Genomic DNA, 24,072 nt, shown 5'->3' with positions numbered 1-24,072 from the left:
CTTCTTGGCTTAGTCTGTGTGTACAGGTGCATAGTGAACTCTAGGGTTGGTGGTTTCCATTTCACTTAGCAAGACTTAGGTCAGAGCCTATGGGTGGATGTGCAGGAAAGGCTCTAAGCACAAATTCCACAAGCCTCCTGGGTATAGGGAACATGGAACGCAAAGCCTTTTCTTGGGTTTGTTTGGTTGGCTGCTGTTTTGTTTTGTTTTAAGAGGTAAATCTAGGCTTGTGTTTTACCTAAGTATGGAATTCTTAGAGGTGCATGTTGGCTTCAGTCACTATATGAGGTATAAGCCTGTAGTTGGTTTGATGGACAAGATATTATCGAAAACACTTTGCAAGATAAGATCTGGGAATGTATTATTGTCTGTGATTGAATGTAATTGTGTCTGAGGCGAACTGAAGTTGGATAAAAAGCAAAGTCTGGGATGGCATAGGTGAGTTAAGTGTAGGGTTTGGTGAGATAATTACACAATTACTTTTATAATTGCTAGCGAAGTGAGAGGATTTCCTCTCTCCCCTGCACGTGCATGTATATGCACATATTGGTGCGTGTGTGTGTGTGTGTGTGTGTGTGTGTGTGTGTGTTGAAGGTTTAGATGTAACACAATTCAGGAATTTGTTACATGAAGGTGAAGGTTCTTGAGGCAGATTCTGGAATCGGGTGTAATTTTGAGATTAGATGAGGCAGTATAGGCTGTGGTTAGTCAGGCGTCTGTGGTAAGTTTGAGTAGTTACTTTTCAGATACAAACATCTTGGGCAATTTGTTTTGTGTCCACAAGAGGATCAAAAAGTAAAGCTTGTGTGTGTGTGTGTGTGTGTGTGTGTGTGTGTGTGTGTGTGTGTGCCAGGAGTGCAACTAGACAGTTTGTGTGCCTGTGTGCCCAAGTGTTTCAGTTTAATTATTTCTAAGACAATCTGAATTGTATCTAAGTATTAATCAAGTGACCAGAGCTGGCGTGACCAGTGAGCGCGCGACAAGTTTGGATTTGGACCTGGGACGGAGCTGAGGCTGCAGTAGGGCTGGGGGTGACCGAGGAGTTACAGCTGGAGCGGGCGGGCGGTCCCGGTCCCGGGGGCGATCTGAGCCTGGGCTGCGGCTCACTAGCTTGGCTGGTGGGTGACAGGCAGGAACCGGAGCAGCACTGCCGCCTCTGGCGCGAAGGCTCTGGCGCCTCCTCCCGCCCCATCACTGTGGCTCTGTGCGCGCTGCCGGCCGCTGCTCTCTCCAGCCTCTGAAGAAGAAAGCCCCTGAGCCGCTGTCGCTTGAACCATGGCTTCGGGCCGAAGGGGTTGGGACAGCTCCCACGAGGACGACCTGCCTGTGTACTTGGCCCGTCCCGGCACCACAGATCAGGTCCCACGGCAGAAGTACGGTGGCATGTTCTGCAACGTGGAGGGTGCCTTTGAGAGCAAGACGTTGGATTTTGATGCCCTGAGTGTGGGACAGCGCGGCGCCAAGACTCCCCGGAGCAGCCAGGGCAGAGGCCGTGGCGCAGGGAACCGGCCCGGGATGGAAGTGGACGCGCGCAGGGGACCGGGCCGGGAGGAGAGCAGGGAGCCCGCGCCGGAGTCCCCCAAGCCCGCTGGGGTGGAGATCCGGAGCGCCACCGGCAAGGAGGTCTTGCAGAACCTTGGTCCCAAGGACAAGGTAAGAGAGCTGGGGGTCTTCTCCCCCATGGCCCTGGCCCCCTTCTCAGCCTCGGCCGCCATGGCCTGGATAGAACTTTCTTACTCATACTTTACAAGGAGATGGGCAACTGGGCTGAGAAAAAGGGCATCCTCCAAGGGCCCAAGTTCTCACGTGTCCCCAGTTGTAGCATCTTCCAGTGTGTACTGCAAGGGTCTCAGGTCTGGGTCTTTATCCCAGTCACCCACCTGCACCCTGGCTGGTTAGTTCTGGGTGGGTGTGTCAACCCTGGTCTGGGAAGGCTTAGTGAATCCCAGACTTCCTTTACTTCTGATGAACCAAGAGAACAATTGTCTTGATTCCCCTTGGTCCCGGATTAAAATTTAATCCAGGTCACCAGGGCAGAGGGCATAAGAAAATGGGGTGACTCTCTGACTCTTCTGAAACTTTTGGGTGTGTGGGGCCACTAAACATCGGAATCGCCATGCCTCACTTCTGTCATAGCATGACACTTCACATCTGTGTTTATTAAGAGTATATTTGTGTACATAGCTTGGCACGAGCCTGGGTCTCAAGGGATGCAGCTGTCTCTAAAAAAAAAAAAAAAAAAAAAAAATTACATATTTGAAAATAGACAGGGGCATTAAAAGTGCATATTAAACTAGCACGAGCTGCCAGCCCCCCGCTGCTCTTACATGTGTCAAAGCTAATTTCTTCTGTGTGTGTTTTAGAGAGACTCACTCTGCACTGAACTGTCTGCGCTTACTATGGAGATTTATGTGTTTATCTCATAAAAAAGTCAGAGGCATGGTTTAGAAAATTCAGGGTCGGTGCAGATCTGGAGGAGTCAACGTTGCAATCGTAGGATTTGAGTTGGGGAACAGTAGTAATCAGATGACCTCACCCTGGTCTAGGCAATGGCTGCACACTCCACCCCCACCCCCACCCCCACCCCCGTGTATTATTCCTCACTAATGCCATCATGAATAATATCCTGCAATGGAAATGTCTGCCTCACCGTGATTACGGTTAATACTCATCCTGCTTTGAGCTGTTTTTCCATTAAAATGCAATGAGGTAGTGAAAGGACAGCTTATCTCTCCCTGGCTTGATTTTTGATAGTTTTTTTTTTTTTTTTTTTTAAACAAACTTTTAAGTACTGTTCCTAACCAGGGAAAGCAAGACCTGAAGCTAGTTGTGCGTAGAGCGATCCTTTGTAAGACAGTGTCAGCATGCCTCGGAATTACTCATCTGCTTCCTGATCTTCATCACTTCTTCCTCTGAGTATGAGACTCGTGTCGGCCCGGCCCACTAACCCTTTTAGGAAACGCTTCTGGTATACAAGAAAGGTTTTGGCAGACTGCTCAGCAGAAGAATAGCCCTCTACAGAAAGCTAATTGCTTCTCTACATGTCTAACTTCATGACTCTTAAAATGTTCCTTTCCTGGCGTAAGGGGGAAAGGAGGGAGTGGGAAAGGCCAGACACAATTGCTGTGAGTCAGTTCCCTTTGCTGGAACACCCCTGATGTAAGCCAGATAATATGCTTGCTTTGCAAGACTGAAGCATGGTAACTAGAGAAAGGGAAACTGGTCTTCCTTTAAACCCAGCAATTCTCTCGTTTTTGTTCCCTTTCACAAACTCTATACTTTTTGGCTCTTAATTGAAAAATAATAATATGACTTAGACATCAGCAGGGTTGCTAGAGCTACATGGGTTTTTAAGTTCAGGCTTGCTGTCTGCTTCTTGCAGGCCATGTTATTATCTCTAATTTTCTTTAATCACACCGTTTAAAACACACACACACACACACACACAGGGGTTATCTAGTTGTACTTAAGGTTTATTCCCTTGAGTCTATGGACTGTGTGTTGGGGTTTATATCTGGCCCTGCCTGGGATGCCTGGCACATTGGAGGTGGTTAAGACATGTTTGATATTAAAATTCCTTATTTAAAACATCTGTTTTCCTAGGCTGGTATAAAATAACATCTGTACTGGTCTAAATATCTGCTGTCTACTACTCACTACCTCATGAAGCAAGTTATAGACATCTTAGATCGGAAAGCTAACAAACTTGCCTACCTATATAGTATCTGCAGTTTATTCTTAGAAAAAAAAAAAGCATTTCCTTATTAAAAGACATTTAAAAGATTTTAAGTATATGGGTTTGGCTTTCATGTCTGTCTACAAATGAAATTGTGCAGGGGCATGGTAAGAAGTCCTAAGCCTCCATGATTTAACAAAACAATAACAACCACTTTTTGGCACCTGCCAGTTGTCTACGAGGGTCACAGGGAAGTTCTGTTCATCATTGTCCTTCAGAGATCATTTTCACACATCAGCAACGGGAGCAGTCTAAGTAGCCAGTTGCACACAGACACAGGAACTTTCTTGCAGAAGTTGAGTAGGATGGGAGCTCACATTTCATTGGTTAAAGCAATCACATGACTTTAGAGGAACTGGAGGACTACATGCTTATCACTATCCTGTAAGGCTGGGAATAACTTCTAAGCAACTCTAGTATCTTCCAGAAACTAGGGATAGACTATTGGGAGAGGGTTGACATCATCTCTTCACCAAATATATAAATGAAGCCTGTAACCAAGACTCCTTGGGCTCTAGGTTTCTCATCTACAAGATGATAATAACACTGACTACTTTGTTTATAATTAGAACTTAGCATATATTATTATATTACTGTTCAACTTCATTTACCTTTATATGTTTGTAGGCAATCTGTGTGTGTGTGTGTGTGTGTGTGCATACTCGCACACACACACACACGCACACACACACACACACACACACACGCACGCACGCACGCACGCACGCACGCAGGCAGGCACGCAAGCGCGTGCTCTGTCTGTTTCTGTCTCTTTCTCTGCCTCTGAAGGCTTTTTCTGGGGTCCTGTTGTATAGCTCAGGGTAGGAAGGAACTCATTGTGATGACGTTCCTGCCTCTGCCTACTGAGTCCTTGAATATAAGTAGCTTATCTTTATTAGTCTTGTTATCCGTAGCTTCCTTGCCTTCCTCCTTTAGGTGCATTCCAGTGTTGTGACTTCTTTCTCAGGCTATGCTGTACTGTATACATTTTCTTCTGAAAAGATGGTGTGCCTTGGCTTAAGAGCTGAATCTGGAGCTCCAGATGGGATGCAGCCATAGCAGAGTGCATTAGGCTGCTTAATTTTCTGGATTTACATGCAGCATATGCTTGTGTTGTACAAGATTACAGCTAGTGATTAATTACCTGTGTCTTATTGTCTCCATAGTAAGCTCCTTGTTAACCACGCTTTCAGAAACTCTCATAAGCCCCTCTAATGCTGAAATGGCCCATTTCATGATGGTTCAGGTGGATTAAAAAAACAAACAAACAAGTATAGAATCTTATTTTCTTCCCTATAGGTTTTCCATTATCTTAGCTCTCTCCTCTAGTTAATCAGTACTTTTCAAGCTGTATTTATGACGCAACACTGCCAGCTTTTTGCCATCTACAGATACGATAGCAAGTAGCAAGTTTTAGGCACATTCTTATATAATGTTATGTGTTTATTTTTCCAAGAAATGATTGCATGTATCAGGAAGTTGAAGCATACACCAAATAATCCCAATCACATAGGTGATAAGTAGAGAGAAGCAGACCCAAACCCTTGACTTTTCTGATCATTGCTTTTTGTAGACAGTGGGTAGCATTATTATTTTAATTTCACCAGCCTCAGCATCATGCTAGCTCCTGACATGTCAAGATAATACCAAGCAAGAACAGATCTTCCATCAACACCACCAAAAACCCCGCTATCCTGGCACTCGCTCCTTACTCAGAAAAGCTTTGAGATGAGTCGCTCAACCCATGAGAACAGTTGGTGCAAGATCCTTATTTGTCCACGCCCATCTAAGCCTATTAAAAGATTATTGAAAAGTATGCTGATTAAAAAAAAAGATACATTTTATCTCTGACATAATAATTATCACACTCTTCTTAAAGAGATGAGTATATTTAGCAAATTATGAATAGGTTCATTATCAAGTATTTGGCAGAATAAAAATGTAAATAAATCTTTCTACCTTGTACAGGGAAGGCCCAATTCTTAGTTCCAGCCATCACTACAAGCAACAGTTTTGTGATTCTACAGCCAGGTGCAAATGGTTATCTTAATAACGTGCTTAAATTTTTCTCATGATAGATAACTCACACTACCAAATTCTTCCAAAATTGACCAATGCTCAATAAAACGACACTAAGTGCATAGGAAAGCAATGTTAAGTATAAAGTGTGTATTCCTTAAGCAATTTTATTCCACCCAAAGTGCAATGTTCAAAGCAACAAGAAAATTACTGAGAGGAGCAGAGTCATGCCACCAAGTCTGCAAGAACAAATGATACCTCAGAGGCTTTGTCATCCAGGAAAACAAAGCCATGGCATTTTGATTGCATGGCTTTGCTAGTGACTCAGTTCCAGGGACTCATTGCTACTTCCCTGGTTTCCATGTGAGGCTCTTCTGTGCAAGATGTTTTCCCTATGAAGTCAGCCATGGCTCCATGGGTAGAAGGGAGGATTAGAACAGGATGAGATGTGAACCCTTAACTTTGTTGTCCTGCGTTTTAAGTGTTCAAATTTGGTCGGTGTGCCTTTCCTTGCCCTGCAAATAACGATGGCTGCTGGAAATGGAAGCCCAGACTTAACAGAGGCCTCTTGTTGTCGGAGCCTAAGCCCAGGAGTGCAAATGATTTATATGGGAGTACTCTAGCAAAGTAGAGGGTAGATGTTGCCTAGAGAAAAGTGATCTTGCTATCCCGACTGACACGATAAGCTTGAGTCCTGTGTTCCTAGACCCAAAACTGAAGTATTTGAGAATTCTTGGCCTTCTGGTTAAGTTTGACAGTGGGTTTTGAGGAACATGCGAAACATGTCTTCTAAGTAATGCTGCAATTGGCAGAGTTCCCTCAAACTAATGCTCCCTGGAAACCTGGTTTTGCTGACTGCTCTGGTAATGTCTAAGATGGCTGGGCTGCTGTCAGGATTTCTGTCAGCGACTCCTGTAGCTGATACTGGTCATGATTTAGTTCTGCTGGGCATCACTCTTTAGAAATGCCTCCGTGAGATGAGACAAAACTTATCAGGAGTAGGAAGCTGGCTGAGAGGAATATGAGCTGAACCTCCACTTCTGCTTGGCTGGATTAAGCTTTCTAGATTAACGTCTAGGAAAATAATGTAAAGATATCTCTCTGTTCTCTATGTGTCCTCGTGGTATTTTGAAAGACACTTCACCTTCCTCAGAGAACAATAAAAAGAGGTAGGGAGAGCAAACAAAACCACAAACATTATTAGCTGTCTCAGCTTCCAGCTCCAACCAATTTACTAGCTGTAGCTTTGCCAACTCTCTGAGCCAAAGTTACCTCCTTCCTAAAATGAGAGGGCTGGTCCAGATGGTTACTATGGTAATAGTGCAGAAACTTTTCTGTTCTGAAGAAAGGTCTTATCTAAAATATTTGTACATGATTGATATTCTGTAGACCTCTGCACACAAATATTTATACATACAAATAGATGTATATATGTACATAAACACATTACATACAAAATACCGTATCTGTAGAGTATGAGAACCTAAAACTGCAAGCAACAAAGTCAGGTATAAGAGTGTTAAGTGCAGCAGAGAGGACTCAATGTGTAAAGTGCTTGCTGTGCATGTATGAGAACCTGAGTTTGGAATGCAGTACCCACATCAAATCCAGGTGTGGTGGCATGTGTCTGTAACTCCAGCACTGGGACACAGAGACAAGGACATTCTAGGGAAACCCTGGTAAGCCAGCTATTCAAATCAGTGAGTTCCAGGTTCAAAGAGAGATGTTGTCTCAAAAAATAAGGTAGTGAGCACTTGAAGAAGATAACTCAAAGTCAAGCTCTGGTCTCCACCACTGCACCACACACACAGAAACACACACACACACACACACACACACACACACATACACGTACCATGGGAGGAAGAGAGAAAGAAAAGAAATATTATAAAGATACAAATATATTTATTCACAGTTTAATGAATCCCAGCTATGTAGGTACAAAATGGAAAAAACTAAGATGGATTATGCTATGTACTGGCACATATTTACGGTTCTTGTGAGTCTGGAGGCTCAGGTAGGGGAATTGATTGAGGAGTATGGACTCAGTTAAACATCACACTAAGACCAAGTTCAAAAAACAAAGGAACAAAGGAAGGGAAGAGAAAAAAGATAAATTGAGTAAACAATTAGAAAATATTTTTAAAAAGCATAATCTTCCAGAGAAACTTCATGAACACAATAGAGGAGTTTTTGGCTCACTTTTTTTTTTTACAACACACACACACACACACACACACACACACACACACACTGCACACATTCTAAACTAAATGGGAAGATGCAATATTTCTATGATCAGGTTCCTTTTTCCCATTCTCCAGAGTCTGAACGTGGTTGACCACACCTCAGTCTGTAAAACCCCACACCTTCTGTGCAATGGTTGTTAAGAAGTTAGGAGATCTGGTTCCTCAGAGCAGAGCTCTGTGAATGAGCAGGATTCACTGTCTTGATCCTGAGAGCTGCTTTGGCCTTTCCATCATGTGAAAATGAAAGAAGGCTCCATCTGTAAGCCAAAAAGCTTGCCTTTGCCAGACAGGGAATCTGCCTTGATGCTCCACTTATGTATAAGAAATAAAGTTCTGTTATTTACATGCCACATAATTGTAGTGTTGTGTTACAGTAGAGGGATGTGACTAAGCTACTCAAAAATAAAGAAAACCAAAACAAATGGCAGAAACAACAAAACCCTAACAAAGGCTTAGAGCAAAGATGGATGGGAACACAATTTTTTTTTTTTTTTTTTTTTTTTTTTGGTTTTTTGAAACAGGGTTTCTCTGTATAGCCCTGGCTGTCCTGGAACTCACTTTGTAGACCAGGCTGGCCTCGAACTCAGAAATCCGCCTGCCTCTGCCTCCCAACTGCTGGGGTTAAAGGCGTGCGCCACCACCGCCCAGCTGGAACACAGAATTTTAATGTGTTTCTGTCCCCAAGTATGTACAGCAGTCTTTACTAGCATTACTGCACAGCCGAGTGTTATGTTTCCCATAACTGATAGTTACCTCGACAAATCATTAGCACCTAAAGGCCTACAGTTCACAGTAGGATTTACTCTTGGTATTGTATATTCAGAAAAACTGACAAACATTTCTCTACCATTCTAGCATCTTACAGAATAGTTTCATTGCCCTAAAAACTCCTTTGTGCTGTACCTATATTCCCACGACCTCTTACAGCCACTAATCATTGTGTTCAGTCTTCGCCTTCCTAGGATCTCAGATACAGGCCATCTCCAAACTCCCTGGGAAAAATAGCTCTAGGACTACCTGGGTACTGACATCTATGGGTATTCCAGTCCCTTAAGTCTGTTCTCCCTATTCATTGGTAGGAGACTAATGGATTCATAAAGGTGGTCTAATTAGGATAATACACTATTCATCCTTTCCGTATAAGCTGTTTCATTTTTCAGTGAATTTATACAAATGTTAGTTTCCTCCATGCCTCTTCAATGCTTGATAACTCATTTCTTTTTAGTACTGAATAATATTCTCTTGTTTGGCCATATCATAGGTTATTTGTTTCACCACTGAAAGAAGTTAGAGTAGCTACACAGTTTGAAAATTACATATGTTAGCAGATTTTGTAAGTACAGACTTTTTTTTTTTATTCATTTGGGTAAATAGCAAGGACTACAATTGATTAATCATTTGGCAAGTGTATGTTTGGGCCTATGTCAATTTGTGTGCTGTTCATTGGTGGAGAAGAGTTTCTGGTCCTCAGAACAGGAAAACTGCAATAGCTTTTGCAATTCTCTGTCTTCTACTTCTAATAAGCGGAATGGCATTTTGTCACGTTTAACTTTCAATTCTCCAATGACATCAGAAGTACATGAAGCATCCTTGCTTCAACATCCATGTTTGTAGCTCTTTTGGGGGAAGTCTGTTAAGGTATTGGGTCCAAGTTTTAATCACATCATTTGTTTTCTTATTGTTGATTTTAATAATTCTTTATGCTTTAAATGATAACCTATCAGATGTATCTTTTGGAAATATTTTCTCCCCTTGACTTTTTTCTTCCCTAGATATTACCATTCAGAGAGCAAAATTCTTCATGCCAGTGGATCTCATCTTACCAAGTTAGTTCTTTCATGGCTTGCAAATTTGGTATTGTTCCTAAAGCGCCATCTAGTTCCCAAGGTCTTCTGTGTTTTCTCCTGTGTTAACTTGGATTTAGTCTTTTTCATTTCGCATTCATGCCTGCTCTGTTTGAAATGAATTTATATGAATGAAATAAAGATTGGATATATTTTTCATGGGTGTTCTGTTGTTTTAGCACCACTTATTGAAAAGATACTTACTTTGCTTCTTTGTATTGTCTTTTCCTCTTTGGAATGATCAATTGACTATGTGTTAATCTATTTCATAAAAATTCATATATGAATTACACATGTGGAGATCAAAAGGGTAAGTCACATTATCACAAGGAGTGATAATGTTTCCCTCAAAAGTCATAGACTAGCTAGCAAAAATCCTGTGCCAAGGAGAAACCTCCCTTGGAGTAGTTGTCAATATAAGCTATTGTCATTGTCTTTGTTGGCCTTAAGAACTTGGAGGTAATACTCTGATTGAGATCCATCAATCGGTGTATTTACTCTTCTGTCAATACCACACTGTCTTGATAACTGTAGTTTTGTACTATGTTTGAAAGCTCTATAGTGTCAATTTCTTTAATTTTATTCTTATCATTCAGCATTGTGTTGGTTATTCTGTATCCTTTGCATTTCCATATAAACTTGACAGTAATTTTAACAATATCCACAAAATGAATGTTGTACATGTATTGAATCTGCAGTTGTAAGGTACTGATAATTTGATGGCATTGAGTCTTTATATCTATGAAGATGTATGATTTTTCCATTCTTTTATCTCTTACTTCATACCTTTTATTAGCTTTCATCCTATACATCTTATACATATTTTGTTTGATTTACAATATTTTATTTGGGGAGTACTACTGTAAATAACAGTGTTTTATTCAAGCCCACCTGTTCAATTATACTATATAAGAAAGAAATTGACTTTTGTCCATAAATCTTGATTTCTGTATTCTTTATATAATCACTAGTCCTAGGAAGACTTTTTGAGCATCAAGTATATTTTTAGTTTCTGTTATTTGTGGAAAAATATGGAAAAATATCATTTCTAGGGGAATGACTTTTCTGAATAGTGCTGCCTGTAGTTTGTCTTTACAAATCAAACTTTCAGCCTTTCTATAACAAAATCAATATTGTGCTTTGAGATCATTAGTTAGAATATACTCATTCTGCTTACATATTTATACCCAGCTATTTAACTTTAAGGAAATCCATCTTACTATACTTTGGATGCAACGTAATTTACTCCTACAACCTAAGCTGTGTGCATACCTGTGATTTTTCCATATTCCCCATTTCTTCATGGCACATTCATGCCTTTGACTCATAAAGATGTATGTGTGTGTATGATGTGGTTACTAGACCTAAGTAGCAAGGCACTGAAAGCAATATACCTCCAAATGATGAAAGCTGCATGTGGGTATGGACTGATAATATTTAGTTATGTGTGCTCTGTGCTGAGTCAATATAATTATAAAATTTTTCTCCTTTCATGAAACTCCTGCAAAAGATTAAGACAAAAGTCCATTACTCTTTGGTAAATGAAACCAAGGGTTAGTTTCTTATTTTATTGGGGCACCACCTCAGTTTCTTTCTTCCCAATCTGTGTACCTGCATTTCCTTATCTAATCTTATTGTCTAGGGATTCCACTATGTTGATTGATATGACTGGTGAGAGGGTATATTCTCTTATATAACAATGCCTTGTTCTTGAGCTTAATAGAATGGTTTTGCTTTTCTTCCCATTAAGTGTGATGTTAGCTGTAGTTTTTTTTATTTGGTTGTTTGTTTTGTTTTTACACAAGTCTTTATCAGGTTGAGGCTATCCTTCCTCTTTTGTGATTTTCCAGGCTTCTTATATATATATACATATATATATATATATATATATACATACATATATATATATATATATATATATATATATATATATCATGAATGGTAGTAGATTTAGTAAATTGCTTTTCATGCACTCATCCATATAATTATGTGATTTTTTTTCTTGTATACACAGTTATAATTACATATTACATTGACTGACTTTCAAATGTTAAAGATGCCTTGCACATTTGATGTAAATCTCACTTGATTGGGGTACAAAATTATTATTTATGTTTACTATTGGAATTGATTCACTAATTTTTGTTGAGGATTTTCAATTATATCTACAAAAATATTAGATGGCAGTTTTCTTTTTCTTTTTCTTTTTTTTAATAGTCTATGCCTCTGGCTTTAGTATTACAATAACGTTGTTCATAATGAATGAGTTAGGAAATGTATGTTTTTATCTTTGGTTGTGCAGGATTGATATAATTTCTTCTCTAAATGTTTGGAAAATGCATCAGTGAACCCATCTAGTCTTTGCATTTTGGGTCTGAGATTATTAATTATTAACACAATTTGTTTAATAGATATAGGTCTACCTTCTTAGAATTTCTATTTCTTCTGGTATGGGTTTGAAGAATGCGCTTTTCAAGGAACCAGTCCCTTTCATCTAAACTATCAAAATTCATTGTTCATAATACCTGCTTATTAATCTTTCAATACCCATGAGATCTCTAATGATTTCTGCTGCTTTCTGTAAATCTTTATATTCCTCTGGTTTGGAGTCAGCAAAGCATCAGAGTTGAATGGAAAGCAATACACGACCCTGGCATAAGATGAATAATGAAAATGACATACCTAGCAGTTAGTACTGAAATCAACAGGGAAACAGATTTTCATCAAATCCAGAAGGATGTCATAGTATCTAAAGCAGAAGGGAGAATTACAGAGTCTCTGAGACCCACAGAAGAAACTGAAAGCTAGAGCAAAGGTGAAGAGAAGTGAAAAAGGAGCCTTCAGGTGTCATTCTGTATTCCAGCTGCGTGGCAAACATTGTCATTGGCCTCGGTTGCTTTCTGTTGCATTTTATTGATTGAAAGCATCTACTAAGGGTAGATATTACTCAAAGGATGGTGCCAGAGATGGGGCTTAATCCATGTCCACAGGACCCAGGGTCCCACATGCTGTTATTGTAAATGATCTCTAATGAAAGCAGAGCCATTTGGTTTATTTCCAAGAAACTAACGTATCCTAATGAGAAAGCATGCCATGCTTGTGCTCTGTTAGAAGTGGGCTTAGGCGGGGTTCTTTTCCTCTGGGTAATATTCCCACTTCCTAGCACTTAGAATGCACTAAATAAAACCAATGAAATGGAAAGCTGTGTGATAAATGGATATGGCTAGATGGAGAAGAAAAAGGTAATTGATGAATGATAATATATCATAAGTTTGTTAGGGATGAAGTTTTCTTCTGTACACTACCCAGGAGGGAGTTATAAGGTGGTACACTATAAAATCTTTTCAGTAAGATTTCAGGACAAGGACTGGGAGTGGAGAGTTTGAATTGGATATGAGGGGTTTTAAATGAAGGTAGTGTATACAATATACCTGCTAACTGCTAAGACTTAGAAAACAAAAGATGCCTCTCAATTGTGTGGAAGAGAAGGCTGTGAACTTTCCCCATAAAAACCAGATAGTGAGTATTCAAGCTTATATAAGCTGTACTTGATCAACTATTCAATTGTGTTCAACAAAAATATTCATAAACAAGAAGTACACACACACACACACACACACACACACAAACTATATGTCAATGATGCTTTAGTCACAAAGAGTGGTTTATAGATAGTTTATCAGTCTGCTATATTTCTCTTGATTATAAAAAACAAGTTACAGATCCCCCCCCCATGTGTGTGGTGTGTGTGTTTCTTGAGCATGCACGAAGAGCAAAGCAAACCCTAACAAATTTTCAAAGAAAAGATTCAAACCTCTGAGGTAAACACTGCAACTGAGCAAGGACATCTAAAAAGGCACTTGTTCATCTTTCAGATGCCCAAGATTGGAGGAGGAAATTAAAAAAATAAATCTGTACCTCAAATTGAAGAGGGAAAATGCAAAACATTCAGAGAATGCGGATTTATGAAGTGAAACTAAGTTTGTTGAGAAACAAAGACAGGAGAATGGGGGAGGCAAGTAGGACAATCTGTAGTACACAGGGAAAGAAATAAAGGAAGTCCAAGTGATAGGAAGGACAAAGTTTCACCAGCTGTGCTAAAAATGGGAGAGGTGGGAAGGCTATAAATATCTACAGTGGCACGGAGAGGAGGATCTTGGGAAGAAATTCTCTTGGAATCGTGAACACTACATGATATCATGAAGTGGATGGAGACAAGGGTTGGCTCACTCACACCTATGACACGTCAACTGAGTAAGTAGAGTTTGGGGAGCTTAAATAACAGCTCACTCCAGACTTTATAGGGAGGGTCTCCTTGGGAGAGCGAGATACTTAGCCATTAGAAAATGTGTGCTCACTCTTTAGCAAACTTGTCCTAGATCAGAAATTCAGCCAGAGATAAGACTGACCCCTGGAGATATTCAGTGTGAATTGATGGCTCTCACTTTTCCTTTGGCCTGTTCGTGGACCCATCAGACTTTACTGAGAACCTGTCCTTTGCTCCTTCATGGGTCATTCACCAGTCTACAAGGTCCTTCAAGAGACTTTATAGTTGATGGTGCATTCATACAGGAAGGCTCAGAGGAGCCTGGATCCTCTTCAGGACACAAGATGGGCAAGGCAGAAGCAATTTTAAAATTCAGTGTAAAAGTTCAGTTCTGCTCATTCATTTTACATGTAGATAAAATCACAATAGGGGAATAAGGATGAGAATAAAAATAAATGCTTATTATATGAGAACACATATTTTCATTGTGACAAAATACATACAGCACCTAATTACCTTTGATTACAGCATATAAGATTGTACAATCATGACAAATAGTTCTAGAAGTTTCTAATTATCCCCAAAAGACATTTGGGGATACATTCACTACATTCTACATTCACTCTTCCGTCCAGCTTCCAACAACAACTGCAATGCTTTCTCTTGCTATGGATTCAATTATCCTGGATATTTTGCACTAATGGATTGTATGATATGTATGCTTTTTGTTTTCTTTCTTTCACTAATGTACTATTTTCACAATTAGTCTATGTTCTATGATAAATCCATATCTATTTTGGAAGGGGGCTGGATAATGTCCTAACATAGGAGTATGGCAGAGATTATTTATTCACTGTGGACACTGGGCTCTTTCTAAATATTACTTGTTGGGAATCACCCTGTTTCAGGTACTTTGTAAAGTTCTGTTTATTTATTAATTTAATTTAGTTGTATCCATGCGCAGTCTCAGAGGGAACTACCGTACTTATCCCACTTCAGGTATGAAGGAAGAGACATCAGGTTCATGTTTCCCTTGTGATGGTGTATCAGCTTATACAACTAATAGGAATTATCTATAGAGGGTTGTACTTTGACCTACATTTCCTTCTTGATGGAAAAAAGATGTTCTCTTTGCAGTCTCCTCCAACTGATTCTGCAGTGAGACACGTCGTGTGCTACTGGCTGCCTTCTGCAAGGTTCAAACCAGTCACATATGTGTTTATAAAAAGATAAAGCAATATAAGAATATGTTCTATGGGGATATGGTGAGGTATGGGGAAAGGGGGTGCCTCAGCAGGCCCATGCCAAGGCATCCCTTCCCCCTGAGGGTCCAGCAACATGACGGCATAGTATAGAATAGAGTTTATTCAGGGGTTGGGGAGGGGAGTTAGGAGGGTAGTAGAGGCAGAGAAAGGCAGAGAGGGAGAGAGTAGATAAGTAGAGGATGGCCGTGGCTATGAACAGGTGGAGAGAGGGGGAAGGGAAGAGGGAAAGGAAGAGCCCAAGAGAACAAGAAAGAAGCAAGCAGGAAGTAAGAGTAAGAGAGGGAGGAAGGGGCAAGCAGCTGCTTTCATAGTGGGCCAGGCCTACATGGCTATTGCCAGGTAACTGTGGGGTGGAGTTTAGAGAGAATATTTGGTAGACATTAGTTTAGACAAATCCGTCTGTTGAATAATGGAAGGAATCAGAGATCTGGAGATTGTGTTTGAAGAAGCCACCATGTATTTTAGTAATAAATATGCAGCATAACTGAAAATATTCAGTAACAGAATTATGAATAAAATAGGAAACACCATGGCCCACGCTATACAGCTGTGGCAGATGATGGTGCAGAACAGAATAATGACGTGACAAAGCACTTCGCCTTGTCCCCTCTCCCAGTCTTCAGAAGGAAGGCCTTGTCAGCTCTGTAGGTAGGAAAACTGAAATTTATAGATGATTAATAATTCCCATGGGACCCAAAGCTAAAATCCAACCAACACCTCTAAACTAAACACAGCTGCATTTTTAACAAATCAAGTAGAACATAACACAATTTTATCAGTGACCTATTTCTGAGTAGAAAGATAGTGGGCACTGTTTTTGCTTCTATTTCTTCCTTGTTCATATTCTCTACAATGCCTTGGGTTACACTTCCAAATGAATAGAAGCAGTGCAGGGCTGAGGAGATGGCTCCAAGGGTAAAGCTCTTGCTCTGGCAGCCTGAGAGCCTGAGTTTCAATACTCATGCCTGGGCACCTCCATAAAACTGGGTGTGTTTGCACCTAGCTATGATCCCAGCACTGGGGCAGAAGGTGGAGGAAGGAGGGTCACAGAGGCTTACTGCCCATCAGCAAAATTCTGGGTTCAGCAAGAGACCCTGTCTCAAAGTAATATGATGGCACATGTCCAAACACACACAAATGCATGCACATGCTCACACTCATGCATGTACACACATACATACAGAGAGAGAGAGAGAGAGAGGGAGAGGGAGAGGGAGAGGGAGAGGGAGAGGGAGAGGGAGAGGGAGAGGGAGAGACAGAGAAAGACAGACCAAAATAATATCAACAAATTAATTTAGATTAAAAAGCAATAAACTTCTTTTAGAAAGAAAAAGAACCACAGGGGCTGGAGAGATGGCTCAGTGGTTAAGAGCACTGCCTGCTCTTCTACAGGACCAGGGTTCAATTCCCAGCATGTACCTAGAGGAGATCACAACCATCTGTGACTCTAGTTGCACAGGATATGATGCCCTCTTCTGGCATTTTAAGGCATTGAATGCATGTGGTGCACAGACACATTCGAGCAAACATCAATGCATATAAAATAGAAATAAATACATCTATATGAATACAAGGAAGGACATTAAACCTCTCATGGGCCACAGTAAGATATAGGGATCTAAAAATCACATGCCAGGCACAGAGAAGTGAGGAAGCTTGAAAGTCAGAGTTTGTATACAGAAATGCAGTCTGTTGTTTGTCTCCTTATCATATCCACATTTGAGAGCTATTAATGGGTGCTGACCATTCTTCCCCCCTAAAGAAGCATTTTAACTTTGCAGTTTGTCCTGCTAATTTGAGAAGATAGTTAACAAACCATGACCAAACATGGCCAGCCAGTTATAGTCCAGTCGTGGGTGACGGTGATGCTGGAAAAGTGAGACATTTGGTTATTCAAATGATAGAGCTCAATCCTCTTGACACACACCCAGAAATCCTCAGCTATTATTTCAGGTTATTGCATTGAGCACTGGCCTGGAGCTTGCATCTGTCTGTACTGTGGAGCCTCACAGAGGCCTTGAGAAATAAGCCTCCCCTGTAGTGTTTATACAAAAACAATATTAGCTTGTTATTGTTGCTGTTGATAGGAACAACTTCATGATAACTATTCATTGTCTCCAAGGACTTGGTTGATGTTTGATTCCAAATTTATTTCCCCTTTCAAGTCGCATCTCCTTGTTTAATCAGCAGTGATGTGACTCCACAAGAGCTGTAATATTGTCATCATTTCCATAGAAACCGTCTGCAAAGCTACAAACAGAGGCTTCCACCCTCCCTGCAGGCTGAGGTAGGAAGGCCAGATGGGTTATAAGGAAAAAGGCTCTAAGTGAACCATAAATCACTTGGTGGGGGAAGAGATGGTGGGAGAGGAAATCACTTTAGGAGAAGAATTGTGTTTGGTACAGCCGTAGCCACAGGGAGAAATCCCCCAAGAAGTGGCTAATGGTGTGGGCAGCTCTCCAAGGTTAACGTCTGGAGTAGGTTACTTGCTGGGCCCCTGTACTAAGGAAACTGCAGACAAAGGACTCTTCCTCTGTGGGCTGCTGATCTCACAGTCCACTGGCCACAGGGGAGAGAGCCTTAATGTCCTGGTCAGCCTGGTGTGTATAAAGATAGAGAGTCAGGTGTAAGAGCTCGCATCTGTCTGGACCAACACCTTTCACATGATTGTCTCATCACACCTGCATAGTATCCCTGAGGGCAAGGTGTTCTTATTCCTGTTTTACAGGTGAGGAGACTAGGCAGTTCTCCCTCCTTCTCCTCTAAATCTCCCTGCCCTTTTGACTGCTTTTAGGGCCTCTTTCTCACATCTCCAAAGCTGGATGAGGATCACCCGTGTCTGTGTTCTTGGGTGCATCCCATTAATAATGATTATACTGTAATATGAATAAAAGCTAACTTTTCCCCCATTGGTCTGGGAGGGTAAACTTTGAGTGTAACATCTTTAGCACCTGCCTAGCACCAAATTATGAATGACTCAATGGTCCTCGATGTATTTTTCTGATAAAGGAATAAATAAAAAATTCCCAGTTAATTTATTAAATTGATTGTCTTTGTAGCTGTATCTGTGAGAGTTAAGAAAGTGTCTAGTATTCTCAAGCCTCCAAGAAATATTTGAATGGAAAAGTGAATGAATCAGCCAGTGTATTACCTGCTGTTATCAGTTTGTGACATCAAGCTTTCCTAGTTATAGACATAATATTACCTTGGCTCGTAGGAGTTTATTGTCATGTCTGGCCAGGCAATACTAAGCTCACACCTTCCTTTCCTTAGCTTGATATTGTTTGCTTTTAGAAGGGCAACCCAATATATAACAGTCGTCATTTGTAACTGACAGTCATCCCAGCCTGATGCAGAGAACACTAGTAGGTCTGACATCCAGGAGAACAGGGGAGAAGTGCTTGCATTATTCCCTGGGTAAGCTTCGCCAAATCCTTTCATCTTCATTTCTCCCTTTGAAATCAGAATTACTTGAGTTCCGCATGGGATTACTACAAATGCACACCTCTCAGTTTTTAGATGGGGTCTTAGGATATTATCACAGTTGATCTCAAATTCATAGGTTGACCCTCCTGCCTTGGTCTCCTGATTATCTGTGACTGCGAGTACAAATTCTCTTGCCCAGGTCATTCCCTCTCTTTAGAAGAGTTATCAGAGGTAGTCTATACCAGAATCTCAATGACTATGAAGCTTCCTTGATGGAGACCCTCCCTGCCGCCTCTTTGACATAATCTACCCCTGCCCCTAAGCCTTGCTCTTGGAGGAAGTTCACTGGGAAACATGGACCCCAGCACATTTAGCTCAGAGTGTTCTCATTTTGTCTAACAGAACAAATTACATTTAAGTCATTTGTTCAAGGCTCAAGGGTTCTGTAGACACTGGAACTGAGTCCTACAACCGATTGAGCAGTCTGAACTGGTGAAGTATACAGCCTTTCCAACAGACAGGCATCGTAGTGGAGAGGAGTGGCATACAATCCAAGGTCTTGATGTCTCATTATCGAATCCACAACTATCTGGCCCCCAAATCATATCTTTGAGTAAGTCATTCTCTTTGCTGGCCAGCTTCTAAGTGTACATATTAGGGAAGATAATTATTTTGTGATTGGATTTTTGTAACATTTGTGATGGTAGCTACTCTTTCCTATATTTAGAAAGCTGTTGGTAAATTATGTGGAAGTGTCCTTGCATGTTCTTACTGGTTGACGTGAAAATGAGAAGACTTGACAGCCCTTACTTCTTATGGTTTTATTTTTCATGAATAGACTCATGAGGCCTGAGGTGACATTTTCCCAGATAAGGTATTCAGTTTTATTTCCATTTAGTGTAAAAGTGATGAATTCCCACCTAGTGATCTTTTTTCTGTAGCAGACCTATTATGTATGTGGTGATCTATGACGGGACCTTTGTGAGACCCGGGAGTCATGTACAACCAATGTTAACCATGGGAAGTACTGGCTAATGCTTTTGTCTTGAGTGAGAAAGTTCTGTGTCCCTAACCATGAGTCTCCTGGCTTCTGCCAGTATCTGTGAAATGATAAGAGACTAACTTTTAAGCTATACGTAGTAAATTTACAAACTCTACAAAGTTCTTGACATGTTAATTAACTTATTGCAGTACTCTGAGGGACTATATTTTAGAGATAAAAAAGAGATAAGTCTTGGCATGATTTAGTAGCTTGCTTAACTTTATGTGGCGATTCCGTAGCAGAACTAAGATCAACCTTGTTCTGTCTGAAAAGTTATATCGATACCTATAATGTATTGTCTCTCCAAATATTGAAATTACTATCAAAGCAGGATACATATGTTACTATTTTAGTAAAACTATAGACACTGATTCATTTCAGCAACTGTGTATCGGCCATGGTCCTTGCTTCTTGTAGCAAAAATGTCTATCTCAACTCTCATGGAAAAATCTAAATTTAATAGTGACCCTGATGGCCACTGGTTATACAGCATTGAACAAGAAGTTTCATATATCTGTGTCAGTCTGTGTTCAGTCAAAAAAAAAAAAGACTCAGGAGCTTCAGTGAGAGGGGCTTCAACACAGATGGCTGATATCACATATCAGCACAGGTACAACCAGAGGAAGCAACAACCATCCACAGTTGAGCGAGCAAAGAGGTAAAGCTACCCTTGCAGAATGAATGCTCAGGTTTCTGAGGAGGCAGCGCCACCCAGCTGCCTATGGTCCACCTGAATGGGTCTGAGAAAAACTAGGAGAGAATCCAGAAGCCACTGTAGGTGTAGACTACAGTGTTTATACAAGGCTGATGATACCAGGACAGAGAAACCAAGGATCCGGCTTCCCTTTCTTTGGCCTGCGAATATATGCTTTTGCCCTTTTAGGTATAGAAGCCAATAATACAGTGGCAAAGCTTGAGCCTAATACAAATTATGAAGGGAGTATGGGCTTGGAGCTGAGTGACAGGCACAGAGCATCCACAGTCGATAGCTATCACTGGTACCATATCTGTAAACAGTGGATAATACTTACTCCATCAGACTCTCCTAGAAGAGCCTATGAAATGATCACTCCATTTCTTGAGATTGGTTTCAAGTGCTCACTAAAGGCAGGTCTTTGAGTTTCTCCTTATGCTATTTGCTTTCTGAATGATCTACTGCCTCTGCTCATTTTCCAGTGGGACTTGGGTGTCAGGGTTGCTGAGGGATTATCATACCATCTGGGAAGCTGTCCTTTCTAAGCCCCATGTGTTGAGCAGGCTTAGGCCTCAGCATTTGCCCCGAGTCAAGATGGGAGCCTTCTCCCCAGAGAGATTTAATTAGTTGCTTGTCAGAACAGTGCCGATGGATGAAATGCCTGTCTTAGATCAGATCTGTTTGCTCTGATGTGGGATTCTTGGTTTATTTCGTTTGTCTTTCTTCTTCCTCTTCTTCTCAAAATAAAGCCCCTGCCTTTCTTTTCTCTCATCTCCTTCTATCCTCCAACAAGATAAAATACCCCTCATGGAGTTAGCAAGATTCATTCTCCCAGGCAACTGCTGTGAGCTCTAGAGCTCCGTGGAACACCTCCCCAGGATAGACAACTATGTGGGCCAAGACTGTCTATCAGCCCCAGCATGAAGTATATGGATGTAAATTGTAAAGTAGGCACAGCCATTGTGGACTTCAAGTTTCAGCTCAATATTTAGTAGCTTTTCTCATCTCTGAGATCCTCATTTTTATTTTCTATAAAATGATTGTACTAGTTATACAATATAGAAAAAGAAAAGGAAATATTTGTAACCATGTACACTAAACATGACTTTTTTTAAAAATCTCCAGGAAGTGACTGGAATCATTGCTCTTTCAACATACCTTCCTTTTCATTACAAATTACTATTTGCTTGGAATAAAATTTGATAATTTATATATATCACAAATATTTACTGATTTCCTACAAATGCTAGGTACTAGAAACAATTGATGAAGAAAAATTAACACACTTCAAACCCAACATCATAAAAATAACTTTTCTGCCCTTAAGGTTCTAACATTTTGAGGGGCAGGTGAAGGAAAGGCTGGCCATCAACCCAATGTGGTAGACATTGTCATGGTAGTATGTAGGGGCCACCCAGAGGCCCACTGGCAGACAGATAGAGACCTAAGCCAGCACTTTGGGGATAGAGAAGGAGGTCACTCATAACCTCATTGCCCATGTGAAGTAGTCTTGCAAGTTACGGGTGTGATCTATGGTGGTAGGAATGAATACTATACGGAAGGTAGTGTACAGGGTTTCAAGAAGAGATCAGTAAAAGATAAAGTATGGTATGCTCAGGAACCTGAAGGCACAAGCTAATCAAAAGGCAAAGCCAGAAGTCAGCTAGAGTCAAATTTTCAGAACCTTATGGAGCACGTGCAAAGCCTTTTAGATGCTCTTTGTGGCCTTCTTTCCAAAGATGCCACCTGGTTCCCACATCACATTTCATTTATTCAGTGTCATCTGTCTGAACAATAATTAAATGTCTCCCCTCTTCCTAAGCCACCCCTGATTTTGCTGAGAGATACAATACACCCAGACTAAAAAACACACTTTCTAGACTCCCCTACAGATACAGAAATGTATAGCTCAATAGAAATCCCAGCCAGCATTAGTGTATACTGGCTGGAGGGTAGGTGAAATTAAACTGTGGATGCATGTGAAGGTTCTTGAACCCCTTCCAATAGGCTGGGGAATATAAAGATAATCTGAAACTGTGAGAGATCTAGAGACATGCTAGAGATCTTCAGTGAAGAGCCTAGAATAAATCATTTATTGAAAAGTATATATTTTATAAGAATAGTAGTTAAAGGAAAGAACTCAGAATACTAGGATGCAAGAGATACAAGATTAGGTCCTAGTTTAAAAGGCCTAATTGACGTTCTGGATAGGATGTTAACCATTAAACAGGACAGTCTCATGAAAAAATAAAGACAAGGCCTCTTCCACAGAGACACTGTGATCATTCAATAAACTACAACAGTGACAGTAGATGACATGAATTGCTTTCTGTATGCCCAGCAGTTTTAGACATTTTGTAAGTATCATTTCACTTACAACATAAGCTTTTATAGTACCCTAGTAGCGCTACTATTTATAGATGAAGAAAATGAAATGGAAAGATTAAATAACTTTTTCTAGGTCATAAAGCTTCTAGACAGTGGATTTTAATTAGGATTGAGCTCATCACTTGGAAAACATTTTGATATAATGTAAAGTACATAGATATGCATAGAAGATCTGAAAAAACCATTTACATTGACATGCAACTTTTAAAGTAAATAATAGATGCTAATTGTCAACCTTGCGTTCCATAATGTTTGGTGTCTCTTTAAGATGTCACTGGTTGTCTTTCAAAGCCTCATATGATTTGAAAATCATTATTCCTTGCACATAATTCTTCATTTCTCTCTGAGTACCTTTAATATCATGCTTTTCTTTAAAGCTCTACAATGTTAGTAATGGGTTAGGTGTTTTGCTCTTTCTTCTCTGAATTCAACACATCCGAGGACTCAGGAAGTGTCATTGGCTGACATGATCTCAGAACCCCTCTTCATCCCTCTTAGACTCCTTTGACTTTATGACAGACTGCCTCTCTAATGCCCACATCCTTCCACCACTCCTGTGTCTGTCGTGGAGAGGCTTAACTAGTCATATTTCCATTTCAGCTCACAAATCCCCTCTTCAGATGCATATAATGATCTGTTTAATGCTTTTAAAACAAGATGTCCTTGTTTAGTGTGGGAGGGTCTCTGTGGGCATTGCTGCCCCTGGGCTGGTGGTCCTGGGAACTGTAAGAAAGCAAGCTACAGGAGCCATGAGGAGCAAGCCAGTCAGCAACACTCCTCCATGGCCTCTGCATCAGCTTCTGTCTCCAGGTTCCCGCTCTGAGTTCCCTCAGTAATAAACTGTAATGTGGAAGTGTGAACAAAATCAACCTGTTCTTCCCCAGGAAATGGTGTTAATCACAATAGAAAATATAGCTAAGCCATTTTCTGATCCTTATGTATAAAGGCTGCACTGTAGATATATCAAGCGGGGTTGAGCATCTCTTCTCTGCATATTGGTCAGTTGTGAACTATAATTGTCTCAATCTCCTGAAAAACAAACAAAAAGAGAAGAAAAGAAAAGAAAAGAAAAGAAAAGAAAAGAAAAAGAAGAGGAGAGGAGAGGGGAGGGGAGGAGAGGGGAGGAGGGGAGAGGGAGAGAG

At 40.6% G+C, this 24,072-nt stretch overlaps 1 protein-coding gene across 1 annotated transcript in view; it reads left to right on the top strand.

Moving 5' to 3' along the window:
- Positions 1–1,158: 1,158 nt before the first annotated feature.
- Positions 1,159–24,072, top strand: part of Dpysl3 (dihydropyrimidinase like 3) — a 106,573-nt gene continuing 83,659 nt past the window's right edge. Inside the window, 1 exon segment of the mRNA XM_029472077.1 lies at positions 1,159–1,653. Coding sequence (XP_029327937.1) covers positions 1,276–1,653 — 378 coding nt within the window. The 5' untranslated portion in view covers positions 1,159–1,275.

Source organism: Mus caroli, chromosome 18 (assembly GCF_900094665.2).
Source record: "Mus caroli chromosome 18, CAROLI_EIJ_v1.1, whole genome shotgun sequence".
Classification (NCBI taxonomy): Eukaryota; Metazoa; Chordata; class Mammalia; order Rodentia; family Muridae; genus Mus; species Mus caroli.
Note: the sequence above shows the minus strand (reverse complement) of the source record. Positions and strands in the feature narration are given on the sequence as shown.